The 27,267-nt window shown below is 44.0% G+C and overlaps 1 protein-coding gene and 1 non-coding gene across 12 annotated transcripts in view; both read left to right on the top strand.

Annotated features, from left to right (window-relative positions):
* Positions 1–26,352, top strand: part of PUM1 (pumilio RNA binding family member 1) — a 121,752-nt gene extending 95,400 nt beyond the window's left edge. For 6 of the 11 annotated variants that reach the window (XM_032802226.2, XM_032802221.2, XM_075060811.1 and 3 more), the window contains exons 15-22: positions 7,803–8,070; positions 8,576–8,705; positions 9,954–10,088; positions 11,563–11,700; positions 13,815–13,940; positions 15,374–15,495; positions 17,243–17,435; positions 24,576–26,352. In XM_032802226.2, the coding sequence (XP_032658117.1) occupies positions 7,803–8,070; positions 8,576–8,705; positions 9,954–10,088; positions 11,563–11,700; positions 13,815–13,940; positions 15,374–15,495; positions 17,243–17,435; positions 24,576–24,707 (1,244 nt within the window). In that variant the 3' untranslated portion in view covers positions 24,708–26,352. The remainder of the gene's footprint in view (positions 1–7,802; positions 8,071–8,575; positions 8,706–9,953; positions 10,089–11,562; positions 11,701–13,814; positions 13,941–15,373; positions 15,496–17,242; positions 17,436–24,575) is intronic. The other 5 variants (XM_075060812.1, XM_032802230.2, XM_032802229.2 and 2 more) reach the window with 1 other exon arrangement.
* Positions 17,997–18,082, top strand: LOC116837653 (small nucleolar RNA SNORD103/SNORD85). Its single transcript, XR_004376745.1, has one exon. It is a non-coding gene; the product is annotated as a small nucleolar RNA SNORD103/SNORD85 (small nucleolar RNA).
* Positions 26,353–27,267: the final 915 nt, after the last annotated feature.

Below are 27,267 nucleotides of genomic sequence, written 5' to 3'. Positions count from 1 at the left end.
GTCAGGGGAGTAACCCCTGTGACCCCCCTCTCTCCATGATCCCAGCCCTGGACACCCACACTCTCCCCATCCCTTCCCTTCCCACCTTATCTGGGGAGCCGGGCAGCACAGCCGCAGTCTGCTCTGGGGGGCGGGGCTGAGCGTCACAGCCGCCGCCTGCCAACCTGGGAGCTGCAGCTGCTTCATCATCTGGGGGAGAGCAGCATGGCCAGAAGCGGAGAGACTCTGTCCCCGCCTCTTCCCTTCTGGCTCTGCTGCCTCCCCCTGCTCCCTCTGTTGAGGGGAGGGGCTGTGTCCCACCTCTCCATCTCTGTACCCCTTCATAAGCTGACCCCCTTCTGTGGTGCTTCCCTCTTTTACTAAAAACATTCAACTTATGAATGGCTCTATACGGTAGTTCTTTGTTGAACACACAGTGGAAAAGAAGGACGGGCACACCAAAAAAAAAAAGAAAAGTCAAGTATAAGCCTGCCTAAATAAATGGGCCAAATGCCATTTCCTAAAAGCAGCCAGAAAGGAATTCTGATGGCTCTCCCCCCACCCCCACCTCCCTAAAAGACTCTGCTCCTAGCCACATATTCACTGTGGCTGATTCTCTTCCCAGTAGTTAACACAGGCTGAAACGTGATTGAAGAGCAGTTCCTGTACAAATTATTTGCTCTCCCTGCGTATGGCTGTTCTCCATAACATTTGTTTGTTAACCGTTTAGATTTAAAAAAAAATTTTTTTTTTTAATGCAAACTCAATTTGGGTGTTAAAATTAAGTGAGCTTCTTCCGCTCGTCTGTCATGCAGTGAGTGCAGAATGGGGCTTTGGGTATTCACAGGATAGTGAAAGCTGTCCTCATATTAGTGGATGCCCAGTTCACTTTGAGTTTGGGGATGATTTAATTATCATCTGATAACATTGGATTCATCATCTTTACTTAGTGCAGAGTCTGGCCTCATCCCCTATAGAGCGTAATAGTTTCTGATGGGGAAAGGAAGGAACTGTCATCTCAATGAAGGTTTATAAGACAGCTGGGCCAGTTATAAGGAATTATTAAACCACCTGTTCTCTTTTGCAAACTGATTAGGAAGCTTGATGTAGAATAAAGTTCTACCAATGTATCAGCTTGAAGAAAAAATAAGTTATTGCAAAGCAACTTTGTTTCAGGACCACAGTGGGATGATGGTAGGTAAGGTTGAGGTTTGATTTCGTTTAGAATCAGCAATCCTGTTGGTTAAATGGTGTACGAGTTGTTCCAGGTTTGTCCTTTATTTAGCCCTGGTCTTCACTACAGAGTTATGTCAGTGTCTACATGATACATTGGCAGAAGCCAGGCTAAGTGCCCTACTCCACCGACCCAGTAACTCCACCCGCCCGAGAGGTGTGGAGCCATGACATTGACTAGAGAGCCAGGAGCCCAGGTCCCTGCTGGGAGCCTGGCTGCTGCCTGGGCTTCCGGCATGGAGCCCAGGAAGCTGCTGTGTTCCCAGCGGGGAGCCAAGGGCCAAGGGGGCTGCCAAGTTCTTATGCAGAGCTAAGAGCCTTGGCTCTCAATCCGCCCCCACCCCACTGCTTCTCTTCAGTCAGCAGAAGGGCTCGTGGTGAGGATGCGCACCATGGAAAGAAGGAAGTTAAGTAATTACTGTGGTGGCTGTATGTGGACCTATCATTGGTCGACTTAAGTTTGTAGTGTAGACATGCCCTGAGCCATGTCATAGCTTTGGTCTTGTAACTGGGAAGTGACGTATTCTCTATTACTGAGTGCTGTACAAAGCAGGAAGATTCATTCCCACTCTCTCAGCTGTCTGACGATATCGTAGCTGTGAAACACGGCTTATATTTAACCAAACTGGTTCTTTCTGGCATTGTGATCTTGTGAGTTATTTGGGCAGTACCAAGTACCGCAAACTGCAGGTAAGCAGTTCTTGAAATAGCCCACAAAGAGAGAGGCCCTGCGTGAGTTAGATGATGATTATACCACAACTCAGAAGTACAATATTTGCACAGGCAAGATAAATATATTATTGTAACGCTACCTCCATGGGTTTTAGTGCAGTGTACATAACCAGTCTCTCTCCAGTAGTGTTTCTGCTGTTACCTTAGGTTGCACAAAATACTTTTTTTCTTCTAACCTCAAATTCCATTGCAGAACATAGAGATTCTTGCAGACGTGTAGGAGAGAGAGAGCTGTCAAATTTTGAAGTCTTACATGTTGTGCCTCTCGGTGGAAACTTTGCTATTTAAATTCCTGTAGCACATAATGAGGCTGTAATGTAGACATGTAATGTGTGGTAATCTCTCCTTTGCAGGGTTGGGAAAAAGAGGTGCTCAGAAAGTTGGCGAATCTTTAGGGTTTGTCTTCATTGAAGTTATTCCTGATTAAATTCCTGTGTGGATGCTTTTATTCCAGAATAAGATTGTCTATACAGAGAGTTAGTCAGGAATAGCTATTCTGCTTGAAATTCACACCCTATCTTAATCTGAATTAATTTCTCAGTGTAGACAAGTCTTGAGCTGTGATTGATGGGATGGGTTTTCATGCTGGATGTTCTGCTGCAGTTAGTGGCACACTTCAGGGCTCTTCAATAGATTGTACAAAAAGATCACCAATGAGAAGTGTTAATCAGCTGGTATGGTGTTACTGCTGGGTAATCCTGCCCTTCCTGGCAGCTTCCAAGACAGTTTGGGCTGAAAACTCCTTTTGCTTTTTAAACAGGCTCCAGGTGCCCTCTAGTGGACAACCACTGCATATCACCCACCTGCCCAAGTTTAGTGTCTTCCTTGGTGAGAGTCACAGCTGGCTGTTTCTCAGAGAGCTGCCTTTCATTGCCCTTCTGCTGGGAATAGCTTTCATTCCAGCAGTTCCACCATTCCGAGCAGCCTGGAGATCCTGCAAGTGACCCAATCTCCAAGTGCTGCTTCCAGGAACAGTTAGAGCAGTGTGGCTGCAGCTGCCGCTTTGCTGCTCCAGAGGCCTGTGCCCTGCCTTGCATAGCTCCTGAGTATCTGGAATTCACCACCTCGATATCTCTCTGGCTGGCTCTTGAATAAACCAGTGCCATCAGATTAACACCTGAGTCCCCTACCGCGTCCCAGCAGGCGCTGAGGAGAAACCCAGCAAAACAGTTACTGCCTGAAGTGGGAAGTGTCTTGACTGGTTCAGCACAGTCAGTGCTGGGATAGCTGCTTCAGCCTCAGATCTCCCCACTACCCAAAGCCAGGATACAGAAGCTGTCATCTTACTCTCCCTGTCTATCGATTCCCTCTTACCCAGGCATTCTGAAGGAGCCATGTCTTCTCACTCCAACCCCAAATTGAGCAAGCCTCAGCCAGGCCCTCTGCCCTGCTCAAGGAGGTAAGACCATCCGAGACTTGTCATTTATTTGACAGGGCAGGTGCCAGTTCACCTTCCCTGTTGTATAATTCTGGCTTGTGGGAATATGTGCTTAGAACACTGGATGCAGATGCCACCTCCAGTCTGATACAAGCACCATTGGATTGATTCAGACTTTCTGGAGAGCCACTTGCAAAGTTTTTCAAGAGGCTTCAGAATAGACCAAGATAATGCCACGTCGGTTCCTCCAGGGACTCTCTAGATCTTGTCCGGAGGATTTTTGCCCTTTATATACTGGATTATGTTCTACAACAAATCTGCCCAGTAGGCCCTTTCACACTGCACCTGCACCAGAAATTACTTTATCAGCAGGAATCTGCAAGATCACATCCAACCTTGCTTCAACAACAACTCTGACGATGAGACCTTGTACTCCCAGTTATGCCCCAGCCTAGAAAGAAGGCTGCGAAATGTCAGTATCTGGTCCTTTTTTTCTGAGCTCCAGAAATCAAATGAGCTGCAGTGTTACCCGCACAATCTAGCGCTGCTTACTGTTATCGGAGAACCCCTCTCCCATACAGTCTTCAAATCCCACTTGTCCCATTGAACCCTTTGAAAAGATCAACAATTGCAGTTACCTCTGTACAGGAGCAGTATGTCAAAGCAATTTTCCTTGTCTCTCTTCAAAGTAGAAGTCAGAGGCTTTAATTCATGGCTTATTTTTAGTCTCTAAAAAGATGTGAGGCTTTGTGACTGGTCTCTGGTTTGCCCTTTCTCAACCTCTCCAACAGAAGAATAAGACTTTCAAATTGAAACATTAACCCTTATGATTTAAAATTAGGAGCGAGGTGTGTGTGTAAGACCTCTACCTCTGTATAACTGTACCAGAGAGAGAGAGTCACAATAGTTATGGCTCCCCATAGTGGGTTAGCATTACCATTTTGGAGCTATGCCATTCAGGCCATCAACACTAAGTCTTCACAAAGACAATGGTGATTTTGATCTCGTAGCACACCTCAGGGAGTATAAATCTGCCATTCCTTAGACCAGGAGTAGGGAGCCTATGGCACGCGTGCCGAGGATGGCATGCAAGCTGATTTTCAGTGACATTCACGCTGCCCAGGTCCTGTCTACTGGTCTGGGGGGCTCTGCATTTTAATTTAATTTTAAATGAAACTTCTTGAATATTTTAAAAACCTTGTTTACTTTACATACAACAATAGTTTAGTTATATATTATAGACTTATAGAAAGAGACCTTCTAAAAAAAGTTAATATGTATGACTGGCACGCGAAACCTTAAATTAGAGTGAATAAATGAAGACTCGGCACGGCACTTCTGAGAGGTTGCCGACCCCGGCCTTTAAACAATCTCCTGATAAATTCCCATTGCATAAGAAGTAACCACCTGCGCCCTGCTCCAGGTTGGTTGCATTATGAGCAGAGAGAAGAGCTCATTGATTCCATCGTAGGCTATCATACATGTGAATGCCCATTTCAGGATGGGCTACATCATAGCGATCTGTTCTAAAAACAGTTTTCAAAAATTCACGCTGATCCTTTTTGACCCCAGAACCCACTAGGCTTCAGAACTTGGTGATTATGGTAGTATGCATGGACTCAGTTTGAGGTGGGCTTTAACTTTGGGATGTCTGATTGGACAATTGGAGTGTCCAGAGCGATACAATGAAGAACTTTGGGCTTCCCAGCTAAGTATGAAAATCACGAAGGGTCCCTATTGCAAGCATCTCTCAGAGAAGTAGCCATCAGACTGTCCCATCAGATGTATTCATCAGATGCCACTTTAGATGGAAAATGACCTACATAGGAACGAGTTTGGGAGGGAGTGCTGGTAAAGCATACATTTCCTGGACCTGCCCGTAGTCAGGAATGCTATCGGCTCACTTTTTCCCAGAATTCCTGCTCAGCTAGCCACAGTGCACATAGAAAATGAGAGAGAGCTCTTCTCTCTCCTTGGGTGTGCAGGATGGTCCATTTTCATATATGCCCCTTGCATCCAGAAGAAGGTGAACAATCAAGGAGATTCTTCCCAGGCAAGTGGGAACTCAGTGAGACCATTTTCAGTTACTTGACTCCCACAAGATGCTTCTTATCAGGGAACCTCTTCACTAACTGCCATGGGAAAGCGCAGTTAATTTTGTTCCCGGCACTGGCAGCTGCAAGCTTGGCAAAAGAAGGCATGTTTTTCAGGTGGGCTGGCCTCTAGATGTATGCATCACTCGCCTTCTTTCTTCTCCACCTCCCTGTCAGAGAGGCCTTATTGGATTTTTGGGCACTGTGCTCCTCTCTGCTGCCATACTGGCCTTGCAGAGTGGGTTCCGCTTGGATAAGAATGTCCTTCTGTGAACCACATAGTAAAATCTTGTTCCTCAAGATGAATTGCAACAGCTGTCCACTAGAGGGAGCCTGGGTCCTGTATATCAGTGGTCCTCAAACTTTTCTTTTGTAGACCACTTGAAAATTGCTGCAGGTCCCAGTGGACCCCTTAATGATCTTCCCAAATGTTGTTTGTACCGTTAGCTAACAGTTGTAAAACACTTTGGATAAAAGTGCTATATTAAAAAAAACTTAATAGTAATAAACCCTTTTTGTTCTATAAGTGAAAGCACACAACTCATTTTAATATCAGTAATTTTACCTTTCTAATGTGATGGATGTGCCCCTCTCTCCCCTGCTGCTGCAGCCCCCAAGCTGGCGCTGGGAAGGAGGGGGTCTCTCCCTCTCTCCCCCACCTCAGCAGTCCCCTAGATGGGGCTGGGAAGGAGGGGGTCTCTCCCCCACTGCAGCAGTCCCCTAGATGGGGCTGGGAAGGAGGGCCGTCTCTACCCAGAAGCTGCAGCCCTGGAGCTGAGTAAAGTTGCCTCTTTCTCTGGCTGCCGCAGCCCTGCACATCCCAAATTCCCTCCATGCCTTCTTCTCACTCCACTGCCCCCTTTCACCTACCCCATATTCCTAAGGCCACCACCTCACCTTACATATGCGTCTTCTCCAGGGTCCAGGCACCTAATTAGTGGAGCCACGCCTGCACGGCTCCACTAATTAGGTGTGCAGCCCTTCGTCTTTTTGTGTGCGGCCGCCTAGGCGAGGGAACTATCTGTGGACCACCTGAATGGAGCTTGCAGACCACTGGTGGTCCACGGACCACAGTTTGAGAACCTCTGCTTTATATCAGTATTTCTCAATGACTGGTCCCTGGTTTAGAAAGGCAGAATCCCGGTCCCTGGTATCAAAAGGGTTGAGAGACAACACTGCTGTATATAAAGGGGAAAAGTCTTCAGCAAAGCTGAGTGGGTGACAGGACTGAGTGAGTTCATAACAGTTGATAGAACTTTGTGAGAATTTACAGTTATGGATAAAGAAACAGTGTTTGGGGGTTTTTAAGTCACTTTCCATCCACCTGTGCATCCCCTAAATGTAGGATGAATCCTAAAGTCTTCCCCACTTCTCCTAATAGAGAGATGATCATTCGAGGGTATTTTTGAAAGCTTAAAAGCTTTTCAATCTTTATATTTGCTCACCGAGGTTTCCCAGTGAAATGTGTATTGAAGGGACAGTAGGGCTCCCATTAACCAATAAGAGGTAAAATGACTAACTGAAAGACAATAGTAGAAAATAAATAATTCTGTTTCTTTTGTGCACTTGGCAGCTCATTGTGTTGTATTTCACTGTTTTCTTGTACAGTAGGTTTATTTTGAGTGGGTCATTCATTTCACACGGCAACAGAGGAGAGGAAAACATTGGGAAAACTAGGAAAATATGATTGAAAAACCACACAAGTTGACAGGGAGACTTGGGAGCTGGTGTATCTGAAACACTTCAAATGTAACTGAGGATCCCTTTAAAGTTGTAAAAGTAGCTTTGGCTGCCTGCCTCATCCTGGGGGAGACAGTCCAAGATGGGCCTCACTTTTGCAACTTTAAAAGCTGCTAAATTCCTATTGCGTTAGCAAGGGATGCCACTAGTGGAAATACAGATGATACCCTTTCACACTTGTCCATATTGCTACACTACGTAGTCCTTAAAAGGGACTTCAAAGTACAGGATGGGCTCTGGATGGGCTAGGAGAGTCGGAAAGGGTTGCGGACAGTCATTGTATTTTGGTAGATGGGAAAGACATGGAACTGGCAGCATGTCAGATTTTTAGACTCCTTTAAACAGTCTCAGGATCCAAAGGCCTTATCCGTTTTAAGTCAGACTTCCCACTGAAATCTATAGGCAGTTCTGTTTAAATACAAAAGTGCCGGGTTAAAGAACCATGCTTAAACACAGCCCTAGCTAGACTGTTTTCTGGGACAGTTTGCCCAGTCTGTCTTCCAGAACAGTTGTCCACAAAACCAGTTCAGCTGGACTAGGAATAGCATAGAAATAGTGTTATGCAGAGCTCCTGTCTCTGTTTGGAGCCCAGGCATTCAGCTGCTCACCTTTAGCGTTTGAAACAGCCTCATTTTTGTGACCCACAGGAGGGCTCACAAATGGTAGTGGCCGCTACATCTCCGCTGCCCCTGGAGCTGAAGCCAAGTACCGCAGTGCAAGCAGTGCCTCTAGCCTCTTCAGCCCCAGCAGCACACTGTTCCCCTCCTCTCGCCTGCGCTATGGGATGTCTGATGTCATGCCCTCTGGCCGAAGCAGGCTGCTCGAAGACTTCCGCAATAACCGGTACCCTAACCTACAGCTCAGGGAGATTGCTGGGCACATCATGGAGTTTTCTCAGGATCAGCATGGATCCAGGTGGGATTAAAAATAATACACAATATGACACTTTTAGGACAGTCCCTTCTTGATCAGCTCGGTGTGCAGTGGACATCGGAAGCCCAAAAGCAAGGGGGCGCTACACAGGAGCGGAAACTGTCCAACCAAATTGCTTCACTCTCACACTCCTTTTTGTAGGTGCTCTGCCAACAGTGTTTGCTCCCAAATGTTGTGTGTGTAAATAGGAGCATTCTCATTACATAGTTAACCTGCATCACTTCATGCTCCCAGTGTTCAAAGGGCTGTCCAAGCAGGCAGTAACCAGTAACCCTTCATCAGGATGTGCTTTGCTGTGCAACAGGGAGATTCTGGGGATATTTATGCTTGTGCCATCACCTAGAGTGTCAAATAGGCACTGAATAGAACTCGGTTTATTTTGAGCAACATGGGGCATTGAGATAGGTTTTTAGTAGAACGAGTACAGTGAGGGAGTATGTGCCAGTAGCCCTTTGAATTATGACAGCCCACCAATCCTGTTCCTCAGGTTTATTCAGCTGAAACTGGAGCGTGCCACCCCTGCTGAGCGCCAGCTTGTGTTCAATGAAATCCTGCAGGCCGCTTACCAGCTGATGGTCGATGTGTTTGGCAATTACGTCATACAGAAGTTCTTTGAAGTGAGTTTTCATTCCCTTCTTTGCTAGTCCCTGTCCAACAGGAACTAATCTGGGGTTCTGGAGGGTAGCTCTGTAAAGACCCTGCCACCAAATGCAAGGGTAGGAGATTGCTCAGCACTGACAGGCTGCTAGATTCTCCCTACTGGGGTAACTCAGACCTGGGGCTCTTAAACACTTCTGAAGAGTACTTTTTTTGCCTTTTAGGATGCACCAAGTGTGATATCTTTTTTTAAAAATTCTCCCATCTGGCTGTGCCTAGATCCTCTACAAGGACATCACTTGCCTCTGTTTCCAAAGGCACATGTTGGCACTGCTGAACTGTCCATATGCCACATATTTAGGAACAAAGTGTAAATCTCTCCAGTGAACTGCATCTTAACAAAGCTGGTTTGCTTCCTTCTTGGTTGTGGTTAGGAGGGAAGAGGAAGAGCTCTGTGTAGTTTAAAAGCTTGTCTTGCTCACCAACAGAAGTTGTTTCGGTAAAAGATATTACCTCACTCACCTTGTCTCTCTGATATACAACATAATTAGGAGGGAGCATTTTGTTTAAATAGGAAAGCAAATTGAGTTTGGGATTTTCAAAGGGGTTTAAGAGGGTAATTGAATTTCATTAGGATTTGGGTGGTAACTCCTTTAGGCTCCTAATAGGTCACTCATACTCTTACCTCTTTTTTTCAAGCACATGCACCTCTTGGACATGGAACGTTACCACAGGCTAAGGCAGAAAGTGTTGTTGGGAGTTCCTTCCTACTGTATCTGCAACACATCACTCAGCTAGTCTGCAAGTCGTGTTTTTAGTCCCACTGTTACTGAAGTAGAGGTTCTACGAAGCAGCAAAGCTGAATAAATTATCCTACCTCTCCTTCCTGGAATCTCCATTTCTCCCAGGTCACTTGGACTTGCTTCCAGGATCATGGAATACATGGTCTTTCCAGGAACTATTTCAGTGTCACTGTATTAATCAGCTGCTATATATGTCTGAATGTGGTGGGTTCAGTACCTTTGCCACTTGACTTCCGGTGAATGTATCAGACATGTCTGACACACACACAGTCACCTCCCCGTATGGTACACGCCCAGAGAGCATGCAGTTCTTTCAGGGACTCAACATGCTCCCCTGAGCTTTGAAATGCGAAACCAGAGACTTTACCATTACAAACTGCTTACTGCCCCTCCTCTCCTAATCTGTTCCTGGTCTACGCAAGGGTTTGGTGCATGGTAGAACAACAGTGTCTGTCTCCTTTCTAGTTTGGCAGTCTTGATCAGAAGTTGGCCTTGGCAGAACGTATCCGTGGGCACGTTCTGTCCCTGGCTTTGCAGATGTACGGCTGTAGAGTTATCCAGAAGGCTCTTGAGTTTATCCCCCCAGACCAGCAGGTAATTGTAAGTTTCCATTTTAACTTTCTTCTTGATGTTGAATGTTTCTTGCTGTTTGGTACTTGATGTGTTGTTTTTGTCTGTCAGGGATTTTTCTTTGATTTGATTTGTGATATATATGTGATGTTTCACATGCATGATAAGTGTGTGACATTCTGTGGATCCATTGCAGACAAGGAGTGTCATCAGACTGTGCCATCTCACAGTTAAACAATTTCCAGTGTTCCCTGTAATCACATTGTAATGTGGCACGTGGAGAGGTTGATAATGAATTTGCAGACCTATTTAAATCCCTCCAAGCAAACAGTTCCCAAGGTGTTGCCTTTTAGCACTCAGTAGGACCTTGCTGCATTAATGTAGGAGTCAGAATCCTGCCTTTCAACATCAGCTATCTATGTAACGCACTGGTGCGTATTTGGGAGGAATTCTTTATTCCTTCCAAGACATTAGCCAGAGAGACCAAGTATTAGACATCCTAGATTCTGCTGCGAACAGGCTGGCAAAGGTCCCATTTCCTCATCCAGGATTTCATTAACAATGTCGATATTTAAAATGAGAAATGCAGTGCATGATCCAGCTCCAAAGATTTTTAGGAATCACAATTTAAGAATCTTTCATTGGCTTATTAAAGCCCATTTCAGTTTTTAATTTATAAGTATATTCCCTTCAGGTCAGGCCTGAGCTATTCCTTCAGCACAGCGATAGGAAGGAGTAATTGTGCTGCAAGAAATCGTGATGTGGGCCCAAGAGAAGTTACTGTCGGTCTAGGTCTTTGCTGAATTAATGTCCCAGGATGGTGTGAAGAGGTTCTCTGACCCTGAAAGTGGCATCATTTGGCTCAGTTGTAAAAGTGAAATCCTGACCGTTCTTTGTTTTTATAGATTCCAAACCATGTTTTAGAAGAATGGAGCTGTTAGCTCCACTGTCACCTAAATGCCTATTATAATTAGATTAATCTTACCTAAGTTCCACTCACTTTGTCCTGTGCTATTGTTTGGCATTACTGTGCTCTGAATAATTATCCAGAGATGGCTGCATTTCATTAGTGGCTAAAGTATTTCTCATGTAGTTTCACTTCAGATTTTTTGAATGCAAGTTCTCTGCATTCTGTATTATTCATATGAATGTTAACTGCAGTGCATATAGATGTTTGAGACAAGGATGCTTGTCAGTTGTTCCTTAACTAGATGACAACTTCACCTAAGTTTGTAATCATAAATGGCTTTTTATTAGTTATCTGTGTAGCACAGTAAGCTTACTGCATAGCATCATGACAGCATCATCAGCTATTGGAAAACTTTCATTGCATAGTGATGAGACACAACTAAGTTCTTCATGGAGGACTTTTAAACTTTAGAGTTAGCGTGGATGTCCTTAGGGTAGGGATTTTTTTGGTTATTAATGAAGATTCTGCATGGATATTTGTCGGCTCTGAACTCCGGGGGTGCTTTCTGTTTGTATCTGTCTTTCTTCCCAATAGAATGAGATGGTCCGGGAGTTAGATGGCCATGTACTGAAGTGTGTGAAAGACCAGAATGGTAATCACGTGGTGCAGAAGTGTATTGAGTGTGTACAGCCTCAGTCCCTGCAATTTATCATTGATGCATTTAAGGGGCAGGTAAGTTCTTGAGAAGCTAGAAATAAAATGTTGAGCCTCATTATTTGTGTTATTTAGTATCGCTTTGAACAGAAGCTTAGATGCTATAACTCACTCAGAGCTTTGGGTTTTCAGCTTTAACATTTTGTTTCCTGCAAACACCTTTGGGAAGAATTTAGCAATAAAATATGGCTGGACACCTCGTCAGTCACAAGCATTGTCTTTTTGCCTGCAGATATATCACATAGAGCAACCTTGTACAAATCTGTTTCCCTGGAACAAGTCATATTTTGCTTGGTGGGTGAACAATTAGTGTTTTTCCGTCAGTCGTCTTAGTTAGGATGATGAGTGTGCTTTGTGGCTGGACTAATACATTTTCATCATGACATTTGTTTTGATAAAGCTTTCTCAGGGGTCCAGTTGTGGGCCAGGAAGTTTAATTTGCCTCCAGAGAGCGAGAGCCATTTCTGCCCCATTCCATTCCTGGAACTTCTGGCTAGTATACTTATGAATAACCATTTAATTATGTAGAATTCTTTATTTGTGCTATTGTAGTTCAGTTATCTTGACCTTTTCGTTATAAAATCCCTATTTTAAGTGTCTCCAACTCTGCTACCATAATTGGCTTTGAATTGAAACTGAAGGATGAAATCCCAGCCTGAAAGTGAGTTTTCGTTTTGATGCTAGGAATCTTTCAGTCATAATTTCACTTACATTTTAAAGTGCACTTCTGGTTAGAAAAGCAACGGTTAAAAAAACCACCACCTTATACCTTGAGTCTGCTCTGTGGATGTTTTCAAGTTGCATCTATCTTTACTAACACACCCAGTTTGCTTATTACTATTAGCATTGCAAAGCCAGTCACCTATGGGACAGCAAGCAAGATTCTAGCCAGCCATGTTCCTTAGCAAGCTAGCCAACTACGCTCTAACTCTTCCAGTAGAGTAGCAATGCAGGAGACAATCTAAAAGTCAGAAAGAGTATAGCTAGAAACTTAGATCCCAGACAATGGCAGTTAGAAAAATCCTCTCTCATCTTGTGAAGTGAGCCAGTTCCATCTGGACTTTATACTGAAAGAGTAAACATAGCACCTCAAGATCATCTCAGAATTTAACTGCCTTTGAAGAGGTTTTTCTGTGCTTGTTCAACTAAGAAGAAGCTTTTTATTAAAAATTGTATAGTCCATTAGGCTCAGATAGAGTAGCGGCTTTGTGTTAATTGGTTTTAAACAGCTGAAGAGAATATATTGCTTTAAATAACAAGTTGAGCAGGAGCTCTAGAATGAGTAGGGAGGTGAGTTCTTCCGAGTTCATTCTGATACTTTGGGAAAGGAGAAGATTCTTTGACATCTGGTATCCCTACAATGAAATGGTAAGGTAGTGAAATAAACCCTGAGAGTTGAGGAAATTCAGTTATCAGTGTATTTTATTATGTGTCCTCAGTTCTGATTGAAGGACAGAATGTACTTCACCCTCCACTAAGCTTTTTTCCTGTCACTTCTTTGAGCGACTTCTTACACAATTTTCAGCATGTAACTATAGTTGATAACCAACATAAAGTATCTTTACAGCTAAAGCAGAAAGTTTTATAAAACAGTCTCTATAACAACACCCAGCTCTTGTAAAGCACTTCACAAGGAAGGTTAATATCATTATCCCCATTTTATGAAAGGGGAAACTAAGGCACAGATGTGGCTTGCCCAAGGCCACCCAGCAAGGCTGGTGCCTGTTGCTGGAACTCTGCAGAGGGGGGCCCTCAGAGGCTGTCACCTGTCACTGGAATCCTGTAAGAGGTGGGGGGAGCCTCAGGAGGCTTTCGCTCCTCACAGGAACCCTGGGGCTGAAGCAGAAAATCTCCTGGAGGTCTCTGGAAGTCGTGGATTCTGTGACATAAATGTAGCCTTACTACTTACACAGTGTGGCCTGGTAGATAGAGCAAAAAAGTGGGACTCAGAAGACCTGAGCACTAGGAATCATTCAGTCATAATTTTGGTTACGTATGTGGAACAGATTCAGTGACTAAGATGGTACTGTTTTTACCATCGCTTTTCTGTTCAATTATAAAGAATGCTTAAGCTTCAAAAAGTGGGATGAATAGAAGTGTTTCCTGTGCTGACTTGTATCTGTTGAATGCAGGTATTCGCATTATCTACACATCCATATGGCTGTCGTGTGATTCAGCGGATCCTCGAGCATTGTCTGCCTGAGCAGACTCTTCCCATCTTGGAGGAGCTTCATCAACACACCGAACAACTTGTGCAGGTAGTGGGCAGGAGTTGGGAGGGAGGTTGCTGCACAGCCTATTCTAGTTACCACTCTGTATTATGGAAGTTCCTGGATTTGGGGCTCTGACATGGCCAGTGCTGTACAGACATACAGCCCCTTCCTCGGAGAGCTAACGATCTCTAACTAGAGACAAGATGTAATGAGGTGTAGCCCACAACCAGGGGAGGACGGAGAAGACAAGGGTGGCAGCATTAAAGGAACCCAGGATTGCAAGTATTTTAATCTAAGGGTACGTCTAGACCAGTGGTTCTCAACCAGGGGTACACAGAGGTCTTCCATGGGGTACATCAACTCATCTAGAGATTTGCCTAGTTTTACAGCAGGCTACGTAAAAAGCGCTAATGAGGTCAGTACAAACCAAAATTTCATACAGACAGTGACTTGTATGTACTGCTTCATATACTATACGCTGCAGTGTAAGTACGTTTATACTGAAATAGATTTATTTTTATAATTATATGGTAAAAATTAGAAAATGAGCAATTTTTCAGTACTAGTGTGCTGTGACACTTCTGTATTTTTATGTCTGATTTTGTAAGCAGGTCGTTTTTTAAGGGAGATGAAACTTGGGGGTACTCAAGACAAGTCAGACTCCTGAAAGGGGTGCAGTCGTCTGGAAAGGTTGAGAGCGCCTGGTCTAGACAATATGTGGAAGAGTGGTTCTCCGCGTGTGTAGACAGACATGCACTAGTTGTGCTCAAGCTAGCGTGCTAAAATAGCAGTGTAGCTGAAGCAGCATGGACAGCAGTTCAGGCTAGCCTCATGAGTACATACCTAGGGGGTCAGGGGCATTTTTACTCAGGGGACTAGTCTGAGCCATTATCCATGCTGCCTGCCAAAGCCATGTGGAGAGCTAGTTCATGTCTCCAACCCAGGCTGGGGAGCACCCTCCCAGCTGCCGTGTAGTTAGACGTGTGTACACATTGGAAGCATCAAAGCTTTTTAAAAAGTGAAGAAAAGAAATGATTGACTCACTGGCAGGTCATACACCTAGCCATTCTCATTTCTCGTTGGGTGTTACGGTACTGGGGGGGGGGGAGTGTCTCAAGAAGGGATGTGAAGTGAGGACAGGGGATTGGCTCTGTGAACTGTGAGCGTTCTAGTGTAGGTGTTTCAGGATTCTAGAACTTGGAGGCTGAGGACATTTGAAATGGTTCCTTTCCATAAGCAGTTAGTATAATCAACATGCTTCATGCTCAAGAACCAATTATTTTGGATTCTAATTGTCACAGAGTTAGTGTTTTAAATCATATTAAATTTTTAGAATGTGACCTCTAGCAGTAGAAATATTGATTATATCATTTAAGCTAATTATGGGCTAATTAGTGTGTAGTTAAACTAAAGTTTACAGAACTGATTAGCAAAGGGAGCTGGTTCAGTGTTAATGGTCTCTATACGCTTTGTTACAGGATCAATATGGGAACTATGTTATCCAGCATGTACTAGAGCATGGTCGGCCTGAGGACAAAAGCAAGATTGTAGCAGAAATTAGAGGCAATGTGCTTGTGTTGAGTCAACATAAATTTGCCAGGTTTGCATTGCTTAGTAAAGTCCAAATCCTATAAAAACACTGTTTTTCCTATATGTACGAGCATGCCAGAAGATGGCAGCAGCAGTATAATGACAGTACTGTATAATGTATAATTCTCTGCTTAAAAATCAGCTATATGTGAATGGGAAAATTAAAAAAGCATTTGACCCCCGTTAGGTGGCTATCCGTTTATAGAAAGGAAGAGGATGTCCAGGTGTTACCCTATTTCAAGCTCCCATGTTTAACCAAGAAGAATAGAACACAGCTCTTTTCAAGTGTCTTAACACTGCACCTGGATTGGCTTGCTGGGGGCTCACTCGAACAGCAGCCTAGAGCATTTCATTGCCTCTAGACTGCCTGGTTGGTCGCCGGATGTTGGTTATTTTATTATAGAAATTCTTCCCTGTCTTATAACACCTTTCGCTGAAGAGTCTCAGTGCTTTGCATACACTAATTAAGCCTTTCCACCCCTTGTGAGGAAAGTTTGAATTTATAACCATCTTATACATGGGGAAACTGAGGCACCTGGAGGTTACATGTCATGCCAGACATCAGACTGTGAGTGGAGAATAAAACCTAGGGGTCTTGATTCCCAGTTATCTGCTCTAACCAGTAGGCCACATTAGCTGCATTTGCAGAATCCTCTAGTGCCTGTTTCTGGCCTCTTAAATATGTAGCATCTGAGCTTCTATAAGATTTAATTTTTCACTCTTTGTGAATGATTAAATGGTACTTCGTAACGCTAACGAATGTTGTATTGGCAAGCGTTGGGTAAAGTGTGGTCAAATGCCAGGGAAATATCTTAACACAGTTATTCCAAATTGCTTTCTCCCTGGCTTGCCTTACTGTGGTATACTAACCATCTCCCAAGCAGAGTGTTAATCAGTTCATTGTCTCCCCTGTGCAGCGTACGAGAGTCGTGGCAAATCACTTAGTGACTTTGTGCTATAAACTCAGATCCTCTAGAATAGAAGTTGAGACCAGCAAACCCTTTTCACTTTTCCTATGTCATATTTTAAACTTGGAGTTCCAGAGATGACAGGCAATAGCAGTCATGTCCCATCCTGTCAAACCACAGAGTAATGTATGGAAGGTGTTCACCCATGCTAAGAGATCAAATCTCTCCCTAAGTTATCTTGCATTTCCCTGTTCTAACCTGGGATCTCCTTTCAGGTTGATACAGTGCTAAGAGGGACATGCTAAGGACAACTCAGATACCACTGTGATGGATGTGGTACGAGATAGACCTACGCTTAAAATCTTACACTATAGGCTTTCAGACTAGGGATGCACAAGTTAATTTGGATGAAATAAGACCTGAGTTGATCCTTTGCTCAAATCTCTTATCAAATGCAAGGTTTGAAATGGTGCAGTAAATGTTGTCCATTTTTGCATGTGCTTCTGTGCTTCCTAGTTTTGCTCAGGATGTGGAAGAGCAGTTCTAGACAGACTGCTCTTGGATGTATGCATCTCAGCCCAAACCGGGAAGTCCTGGAAATCTTGCCCTACTCCTTGTTCTTGTGAGTTTTCCAGATGAAAGTTATGTGGATGAACTTTTAAATATTACTCTGTGTGAGCCTTTTGAGCTTGTTCCTTAAATAGAAGCCAAAAGTTCTTTGGTCAAGAATCCAAAATGTCATGCTGCTGAATTTGCAGACCAGCACTTCCTGATCGTCCCTCTGGGGTTGACTGGAAAGCTAAGTCTGGATATTGTGCGGTGACATACTACCACCTTCTTGTGTTGCAGCAATGTTGTGGAGAAATGTGTTACTCACGCCTCCCGCACGGAGCGGGCCATGCTGATCGATGAGGTGTGCACTATGAACGACGGCCCCCATAGTGCCTTATACACCATGATGAAAGATCAGTATGCCAACTACGTGGTACAGAAAATGATTGATGTGGCAGAACCAGCTCAACGGAAGATTGTCATGCACAAGGTAAGCAGTTGCCAACGATGGGCTTTGTGCTTTGGAATCATCATAGATTTTGGAGTGTGTAGCACGAAGATCTAAGTGGGTGGAACTTAAACCTCTTCAGAGAGCAACCTATCAGTCAGGTTGTCAAGCACTGAGTTTTCCTAGTGTTACACTCTAATACAAATTCATTAATCTGTGGCAGTAAGAATGAGAAATTCCTCCTGATAAAGCTGATATTTAGTGAGCTGTGCATGGCGCTGATCCTGGCAGTTTCAAAAATCTTGAGTTGGGAGGCAGTCCTGAGATCCTAAAAATATTGCCTGAAAGCTGGTGTCTCAAGCCTATATCTATCTCTGTAGAGTGACTCATGTTTGTCTCCTCCCAAGGACTGCCATTGCTTTCTCCCTCCTAGCAGGTACACCATTTACACACATGGCGGTAAAACTCATCCAACGTCTTTGCCAGTCTTTTCGGGCCTACTTACATACATGTGAACATGGGGATTTATAACAAAAGTGCTGATACAATTTGGGCTGTAACAAAGCCAGCTAGATGTGTTGAAATTCAGGTATGTTTCAGAGGTCTGGCGATGATGACACACTTGCCCTCACTGAGAACGCTGTTCAGTAATGAGAACCTCACCTTGTACTCAGAGGAGCTGAGCCAGACTTCTAGAAACAGCTGAATCCAGAGCTGTTAACAGGAATTCTCAGGACAGTCACTGTGTTTGTCATTTCATCCTGAAGCATTACAGCAGCACTTTAAAGAGAGTTTCTTTAAAACTTAATGTAACTATTATGCTATGGAGTGTATAGGCTTCATCCGTCTGGAATATGCAGAATACACTGCATTAAAAAATTTAGTGTCAGATGAAGAATTACTTTTAAACAAATGTAAGAACACCTTAGATTAATAAAATTTAAAACTCAATTTTGCATCCTATCTTTAGTTGAACTGTTTGCGTTCCGCATTTTTCTGAGCTTGGTGAGTTAACACATTAGTCACTTTTGTTTGTCAGTTTTGAATCTGTTTCAGATTCTCAGGCATTAGTATACTGCTGCAGGATTTGAGTTTACAAAGGTTGCAAGATTGTATTTGTTTTTGTTTTAAAAAGGAAACTATTTTTATCTTAAATATTGCAGTGCTACCAACCTTGATTTCAAAATAATGAGATTTTAAAAATAATAATGTTGGGCTTTTTATTTGCTTTCTGTTTTTTAGAACCTTTAGCCGTTGTAATGTTCTTTGAGTGGTTGCTCATGTGTATTCTACAATAGGTGTGTGTGCTCGCCATGTGCACCGGTGCCGGAAGTTTTCCCCCTAGCTGTACCTCTTGGGGAGTGCCCCAGCGACCCCTAGAGTGGCATCTCCATGGCACAGTATAAGGGGCGCTGCACACTCCCCTCCCCTCTTCCTTCCTCCCTCCCTCCCTCCTCCAGTTCCTTCTTGCCGCCAGTGAAGATGCTTTGGAACCACTTTGCTCCAGCTTTGCTGTAGCTCGTCCCCAAAACTGCTTGTCTGTTCAGTGTATGGTACCTGGAGTTAATTAGTTGTTTAGTTTAGTTAGAGTGCCTGGGCTAGGGCATGCCCTGTGTCCCAGGCTTTAAGTTGTGCAACACTAAGAAGGGGAGGGATAGCTCAGTGGTTTGAGCATTGGCTTGCTAAACCCAGGGTTGTGAGTTCAGTTTTTGAGGGGGCCATTTAGGGATCTGGGGCAAAAATCTGTCTGGGGATTGGACCTGCTTTCAGCAGGGGTTTGGACTAGATGACCTCCTGAGGTCCCTTCCAACCCTGATATTCTATGATTATAAGTTGTAGGCGATCTGTGCCACTGAGTGATCTGTACGCGGACTGTCTGAGCTGTTTAGGGTAACCTATCTCAGCAATCACTGCAAGATTTGCAAGTCATTTAAGCCTCGGGTCAAGAGAGAAAGGGACATTAGGTTCCAGGCTTTTCTGATGGAGTTGGCGCTGACCCCGGCTCCGACATGCCGCTCTGAGTTGGCACCAGGCACCGCGGTGTCAGTTTGCGGCAACCCTTTGGCGCCATCGACCAGTCAGCACCGCTCCACGTCCATGGGGCATGCCAAGAAGGCTAGGAAGAGGCCTTCGCCGCAGCATCGGAGTAGACCTGGGACAGAGGCTAGACCCATGTCGAGCAGTCCTCAATCCCCACTGGCGTCTAGGCCTCTGACTCAAGTCAAGCGGAGTAGCCTGGCCTATTCAGAGCGGGCCTGTCCAGATGCCCGCCATGCAGGAGGCCCTGCAAGCGGCCCAGGATGTTATGTCCATGCTGGTATCAGAAGCACCGCCGATGATCCAGAGGCAAGCCACCACTGGGATCTCTGCAGTTGCCCCCGGCTCAGTACTGGTCTCAGTCGAGGGCACATTCCTGACACCGTTCGCCGCCCAGCATCCATTCAGGGCAAAGTCCACGTGGATCGCCCTTGACACCCACCAGACTGTCTGGTTGGGTTCTGTCTGACCCGAGACTCTTGGCACCGCTCCTCCTCGAGGAACGAACACCCAACAGGACTGAGGCAGATGTCACCAGAGGTCCTCATCTCGGAGGGGTTATCACAGCCAGTCACGGCACGGACGTCGACGTCATTCCTGTTCGGTGTCTCGCACCAGGACCCCGCCACAGCACCACCTCTGCAGCCCTGGGCGTTGATCACTGACATCTCGCTGTCACGGGTCTGCCCATCGGAGCTGATCATGGAACAGCTGTTACTGATGGTACCAATCCTCCATGTCAGGATCACAGTCCTGTGGTTGGCATCTCTCCCAGCACCACCACTCCTAGCACTGGCGCTCCATCCGGTCCAGGGACAGTGGCATGTCATATGTAAGCCTGGCCTCCCTTTGTAGTCCTCCATTGATGGGCCAGGCCAGCCAGGCCAAACAACCGGCTCCGCCAGTGCCACAGTGGCACCGGGCACCGTGACTGGCCCAATGGTACCAGTGGGCACCGTGGCCCCCCAACGTAGCCCCCGGCGGGGGCTCGCTCAGTGGCCGGAGCCTCAGAAGAACCATCAGCCTCTCTTTCCATACCTTCCAAGGAAGGAGTCGGTGGGACGTACATCCTCTGCACTGCCCCTGGAGACCGACCAGGTGGTGGACCCTCCGGTGCTGGTAGACATTCAAAGTACTGTACTGGCTGCCTTACCCTCCCCGGATGAGGCGATTATGGCCCCATCTCCCTCTGTCCCGCAGGAGGACTTTAGGGCCTGCTAAGAGCTCTTAAAAAGGGTGGCATCAAGCTTAATCCTAGGAAGCAGGCAATCCTCCATGTGCCGAGCCTACTTGACAAAGTGGTTGCGGTTTTCCAGATGGGCAGATGAGCAGGGTGTTTTCCCCAGTGGCTGCCCTGATCCTGCTTATTCTGGACTATCTCATCCACCTTAAAGCCCAAGGCCTGGTGCCCTCGTCAGTCAAAGTGCAGCTGGCGGCCATGTCGGCCTTCCATCTGCCGGTGCAGGGCCACATGGTATTCTCCCATGCTATGATTAGCCGATTCCTTAAGGGGTGGATCATCTCTTCACCTATGTTAGGCCCTCTGTCCTGCAGTGGTGTTGGGTTCTCTCATGGGGCCCCCATTTGAACCGTTAGCCACGTGTTCCTGGTCACACATCTGGTGAAAGATGGCCTGCCTTGTTGCGATCACGTCAGCTAGGTGGGTCTCGGAGCTCAGGACCCTGACCTCCGAGCCCCCATACGTGGTGTTCCATAAGGATACGGTCCAGCTCAGCCCACACCCTTCGTTCCTCCTGAAGGTGGTCTCCGCCTACCACATGGGTCAGGACATTTTTGTGCCAGTCCTCTGCTCCAAGACCCACACGTCCAGTGAGGAGTGCCGTCTCCATGCTAGATGTGAGACAGGCTCTGGCTTTCTACCTGGAGCAGACTAAGCCGTTCAGAAAGTCCTCGGAACTGTTTATCGCCTCGGCCAAGGGCATGAAAGGTCGGCCGATCTCCACTCAGAGCCTCTCCGACTGGATCACCTTGTGCATCCGTACCTGTTGTGACCTGGCGGGAATCCCTCCGCCACCAGTTGTGAAGGTGCTCGACTCAGGACAGGCCGCGTCACCTGCCTTCTTGTCCCATGTCCCCATTTAGGACATTTGTGGGTCTGCCACGTGGTCTTCAGTTCAGGTGTTCACCTTGCACTGTGTGACCGTCTCCCAGACCAGGGAGGACGCCGGGTTCGGCAGGGCTGTTCTCCGTCCTGAGAGTTTATGAACTCCTCCCACCGCCAACAGATCTAGCTCGGAATCACCTATTGTGGAGTACATGGGCAATCACTCAAGAGAGAAAAGACAATTACCTTTTCTGTAACTGGTCGTCTTCACGATGTGTTGCTCATGTCTGTTCCACATCCCGCCCTCCTTTCCCGCTGTCAGAGTTGTCTGGCAGGAAGGAACTGAGGGTCCGGGGGGGGGTGCGCAGCTCCCCTTATACAGCACCGTGGAGACGCTACTCCAGGGGTCGCTGGGGCGTTCTTCTACGGGTACTGCTAGGGGAACAACTTCTGGCACTGGTGCACGAGGCCAGCACGCACACCTACTGTGGAATAGACACGAGCAGCACATCTCGGAGAGTGCCAGTATGGAAAAAGTAACTGTCTTTTTTTCAAGCTTTTCTCTACATCCATAAGGGATAGAAACTTGTTTTAAAAAACTCCCCCTACATCTGAGATTTTCATACAATCACAAAACTCCAGGGCCTGGAGCTATATGAAAAACACCAATTATAGTTAGACTAATAATAAAATTATGAGAGCTGCTAACATGGGAATGAAAAATCTAAATGCTGGGATTTTCAGTGGAGCCCAAGGGAATCAGGTACCAAATCCTAATGAAATTGAATTCCTTTACACTCCTTTGAGAATTGACGCTAGACGTTAGGTCATTTGACCAGCCAGTGTTCCTTTAAAATGAAAGGAGCATGTATGTAATTTGTACACCACAGCGTATGGGCTTGTCTGCTTGGGGAAGTTAACTGGTATAGTTATGGTGGAATAAAAAAATTTACAGGCAAAGGCTAAAATTCTGAACAGGGCTTAATTACTCCCTCCATCTTGGCAGTAGATAATCTGAAATACACCTCAACCCCGATATAACGCGACCCAAAATCACACAAATTTAGATATAACGTGGTAAAGCAGTGCTCCGGGGGGGGGGCTGCATGCTCTGGCAGATCAAAGCAAGTTCGATATAATTCGGTAAGATTTTTTGGCTCCCGAGGACAGCTTTATATCGGGGTAGAGGTGTAATGGAATTTTATTCTGGAGGTGTTTGGTTTATACCAGCATATAATTCTGCGATAGCTATGCTGTCACTGGGGGTTGGGTGGGGGGTGTTAGTACCTTGTGCTTCCCTCTGTCAAACCAGTTCCTTTTCTTTGATCAGAATAAGCAGCTAATTAGGTTTCTGTGTAATTATGTCATGGGCATATTAACATAGATTACATTTTAAAAAGCCATCTTCTGCTGGGCTCATTCAGAATAATAGACTTTGCTTGTAAATTGTTTGTTTTAATGGGAGTTTTCTACAGCCAGTTTATTGATGTGATGCCATTATAATATAAAAACAATAAATGAATTTTAATAAACAAAAAAATGGCCAAAAGATTAAACCATATACAATTACCAGATTTGATGGTGAAAACTCAGAGAAGTATCACGGATGCAGGCTGTTGAGGAATACACCAAAAAGAAATACCATTGCAGGGTTAGCATGTTTTCTATAGCCTGTTTTCAAATTATCCAGTTGAACCTGCTTTGGAACTATTAGGGTGAGGAGGAGAGAAGCATAAAGGTTTGTGGTGATTACAAGACAGATTTATTGGATTCTTCAGGTTAAATGGGCTCAAATCAACTAGTGCCTGAATTAAAAAGGAGAGAGGGTGGATTTGGGATTCCCTACCTTAGGGAAATGGAAAAATAATGTATTTTTCTTTCCCAGGGAGGAGAGGAGAGGGAGAATGTATTTATGCATTAATTTTCAAATTATTTACTCACCATTCCTATAGTTTCAACCTTGAAATTAAAATGACTGCTAATTACATCATTGAAGAAATACACAAGCAGTGTGAACCTTTCCCATGTATTGCTATCATGACTTGTCCTTTTCTTAGGACTTGTCTATATAGAGAAGTTGAGTGGCAGAACTACAATGGTATAATTACATCAGCTAGGCCCCTGTGTGGATGCTCCATTTCAGAATAGTTCTGCCAGTCAGTTTCCCCATGAAGACAAGTCCCTTGTGAACTTTGGGATTAGAAATCAAATCAGACCTGTTCAGGAATTGTCCATCAGAATGATTTTCTAGTGGAAAATGCCCCTTCCACAAAATTGAAATTTTCCATGTGGAAAATTGAAACAGCAACTCCCAGTAGGACAGAAGTGAAATTGACGAGAGCCTTCCAGGTGAGGCTGAATGCCCCAATTCTCTACCTCCCGGCTGTTGGCCTCCTCCCAGCTTTGGCAGCCAGCAGTCCACCTGGAAGGCTCTTGTTGTTTTCACTTGGTCTTTAGAAAGCTGAAAAATTCCCATCTCTCGCAATGGGATTTTCCTGGAAATCCCTTGCCAAGAAAACTTGACATTTTTGTCCTAAAGCAGCATGAAAAGACAAACTTTGTCTAAAATACAATGTTTTTCATGGGACAGGATTTCCATTTTCCAGTCATCTCTAAATCAAACTACCCTTAAACACAGGACACTGCCCACCTAAAAATAATGATTAGCAAAACTGCTTTTAGTTTTCCCTTGCTAAAGTCACTGCTTCACTTATGTTACTGAACTATAAATGAAAATTAAACCAATAAGGTATTGAAATAGGGTTTGAACCTGTAGTCCATAGATTAGATGTGCCAAAGAAGGCTGGCGCAATACATAGGGCTGGCTCTCTTCCTTGTTTCCAACGGCTAAAGTTTATTAAAAGGCCACTAAAATACATTAAATACTTTCCTAATGTTACTTTTCCATGTTGTCAATTGATCCAATGGGAGGAGAGTTGTGGCTGAGTGAGGGGGAATGGGAGGGAAGGTGACTATTATAGTATAAGATTGTGTCCTTGAAGGAGTACAGAAATCTCTCGAGGCTAATGTGCATGTGGTTCTGGTTTCTAAGCTTCCATAAACTTTTTTTTGTCTCTTAGATCCGGCCTCACATTGCCACCCTGCGCAAGTACACCTATGGCAAGCACATTTTGGCCAAGCTGGAGAAATATTACATGAAAAATGGGGTTGACTTGGGGCCAATTTGTGGACCACCAAATGGTATCATTTGAGACAATGAATTTCAGAGAAACTCACTGGCCATCAGGCATTTAAAACCAGCAACCGACAATATTCCAATATACAGTTAGAAAATGTTTGATGGTTGCTAAACTACTAAAAATACAAACGAAAAATAAGCCTTTGTAAATTTCTTTAATTTTATTATGCATAACATGTACTAATTATTTTTTTTAATTAACTAATTGCCCTGCTGTTTTACTGGTGTATAGAATACTTGTACATAGGTATCAAATGTACATGGGAGGCCACATTTTTGTTCACTGTTGTATCTATATTCCAAATGTGGAAACTTTCAGGGTGGTTGGTTTGAAGAAAAAAAAATGTTTTTAATTCATCCGCCTCGCAGGTGACTTTTTTGCAAATACCTGTTTTTCTCCTTTTATTCAAAACTCAGCAAGAAGTTTGAATTTTAGTTAAATGGCACAAAACCCGCATTTAACGCTGTTTATAAATATTAAAAAAAAATTCAACTTGCTAAAGCTTCAGTTTAAAAAAAAAATTTTAAGTTTTTGAAACTTTTTAATTGCTTTTTCTGTTTTTTTTTGTTTGTTTGTTTGTTTTTTTGGAGTATAACATGCTAAAGAAGGTGGCTTAGCAGTCAGTTTCGAAAGAAAACGTAAGCACCCGGGAAGTTTTTAAAGCAAGAAGGGCGGGTGTATTTGTTTACTGCCTACTCAGTTTGTTCTGTTAACACTGAAAGACAAAATTTTGATTTAGCATGAGGAAAAAAAAAAATTCAACTCGGCTTTGGTCTTGCTTCTATAAATATATAGTGTATACTTGGTGTAGACTTTACATATATAAAAATTTGTAGTATTTTCTTGTTTTGATGTCTAATCTGTATCTATAATGTACCCTAGTAGTGGAACATACTTTTGATTGTACAATTGTACATTTGTAAACCTCTGTAATGTAAATGTGGAGAAGTTTGAATCAACATAAACCCGTTTTTTGGTAAGAAAAAAATTAGCAAAACCTGTGCATTTCAGTGTATATTCACACCTTTTATGGTCGTAGCATATAGTGTTGTATATTGTAAATTGTAATTTCAACCAGAAGTAAATTTTTTCTTTGGAAGGAAATGTTCTCTTTATACAGCCTAGTTAATGTTTAAAAAAAAAAAAATGCTTGGTTTTATTTGTCACCTAGTCGAACAGTAGCGATCCTTTCTAAATGTTATACAGAATGATTCAGTTCAAAATAGTGTTTTTTTGAATCTTAAAAAAGTAATGTTTTGCTTCTTTTGTGACAGTAAAAAAAAAAGTGAAAAAGTACAGAATCCCCTAGTTTTCCTTACAATCAGAGTCCCCTTTCACCTTGTAAAGTGTGAATCACCTTCCCTTTTTGTACAGAAGATGAACTGTATTTTGCATTTTGTCTACTTGTAAGTGAATGTAACATACTGTCAATTTTCCTTGTTTGAATATAGAATTGTAACACTACACGGTGTACATTTACAGAGCCTTGTGTATATTTCCAATGAACTTTTTTGCAAGCACACTTGTAACCATATGTGTATAATTAACAAACCTGTGTATGCTTATGCCTGGGCGACTATTTTTTGTAACTCTTGTGTAGATTGTCTCTAAACAACGTGTGATCTTTATTTTGAAAAATACAGAACTTTGGAATCTGGGTTTGTGCTTTATTTGAACATTTTCAATATAGTGCCACCAGGACAAACTTTCTTATTGCCTTTGCCTCATTCTTTCTGGTCTTAAGGATCTCTCTCAAAACAATTTTTAAAGGCTGATGCATTGGGTAAGGAATCTGTATGGGTAGTAATTCCATGCTTGAATAATAAGAATATATTAGTAGGGATATGTTACAGACCACCTGAGTGGGATGATGATAGTGACTATGAAATGCTCAGGGAGATTAGAGAGGCTATTAAAATAAACTCAGTAATGGGGATTTCAACTATCCCCATATTGACTGGGTACATGTCACCTCAGGACGGGATGCAGAGATAAAGTTTCTTGACACCTTAAATGATTGCTGCTTGGAGCAGCTAGTCCTGGCAGCCACGAGAGGAGAAGCAATTCTTGATTTAGTCCTAAGTGGAGCACAAGATCAGGTCCAAGAGGTGAATTAGTTGAACCGCCCGGTAATATTGACCATCATATAATTAATGTAACATCCCTGGGGCGGGGAAAACAGCCCAACACTAGCATTTTAGTTTCAGAAAGAACTACACAGATGAGGAGGTTAGTTAAACAGACATTAAAACATACAGCACCAAAAGTAAAATCACTGCAAGCTGCATGGAAACTTTTTCAAGACCCCATAATAGAGGCTCAGTGTAAACGGAGACCCCAATTTAAAAAAGTGAAAAAACCAAAAAAGAGCCTTGGTGGTTAAACAACAAAGTAAAAGAAGCAGTGAGAGGCAAAAAGGCGTCCTTTAAAATGTGGAAGTTAAATCCTAGTGAGGAAATAGAAAGGAGCATAAACTCTGGCAAATGAAGTGAAAAAATATAATTAGCTAGGTGAAAAAAGAATTTAAAGAACAGCTAGCCAAAGACTCAAAGTAATAGCAAAAAAAAATTTA

Source organism: Chelonoidis abingdonii, chromosome 25 (assembly GCF_003597395.2).
Source record: "Chelonoidis abingdonii isolate Lonesome George chromosome 25, CheloAbing_2.0, whole genome shotgun sequence".
NCBI classification, from domain to species: Eukaryota; Metazoa; Chordata; order Testudines; family Testudinidae; genus Chelonoidis; species Chelonoidis abingdonii.
This window is presented reverse-complemented; position numbering and strand designations above follow the sequence as displayed.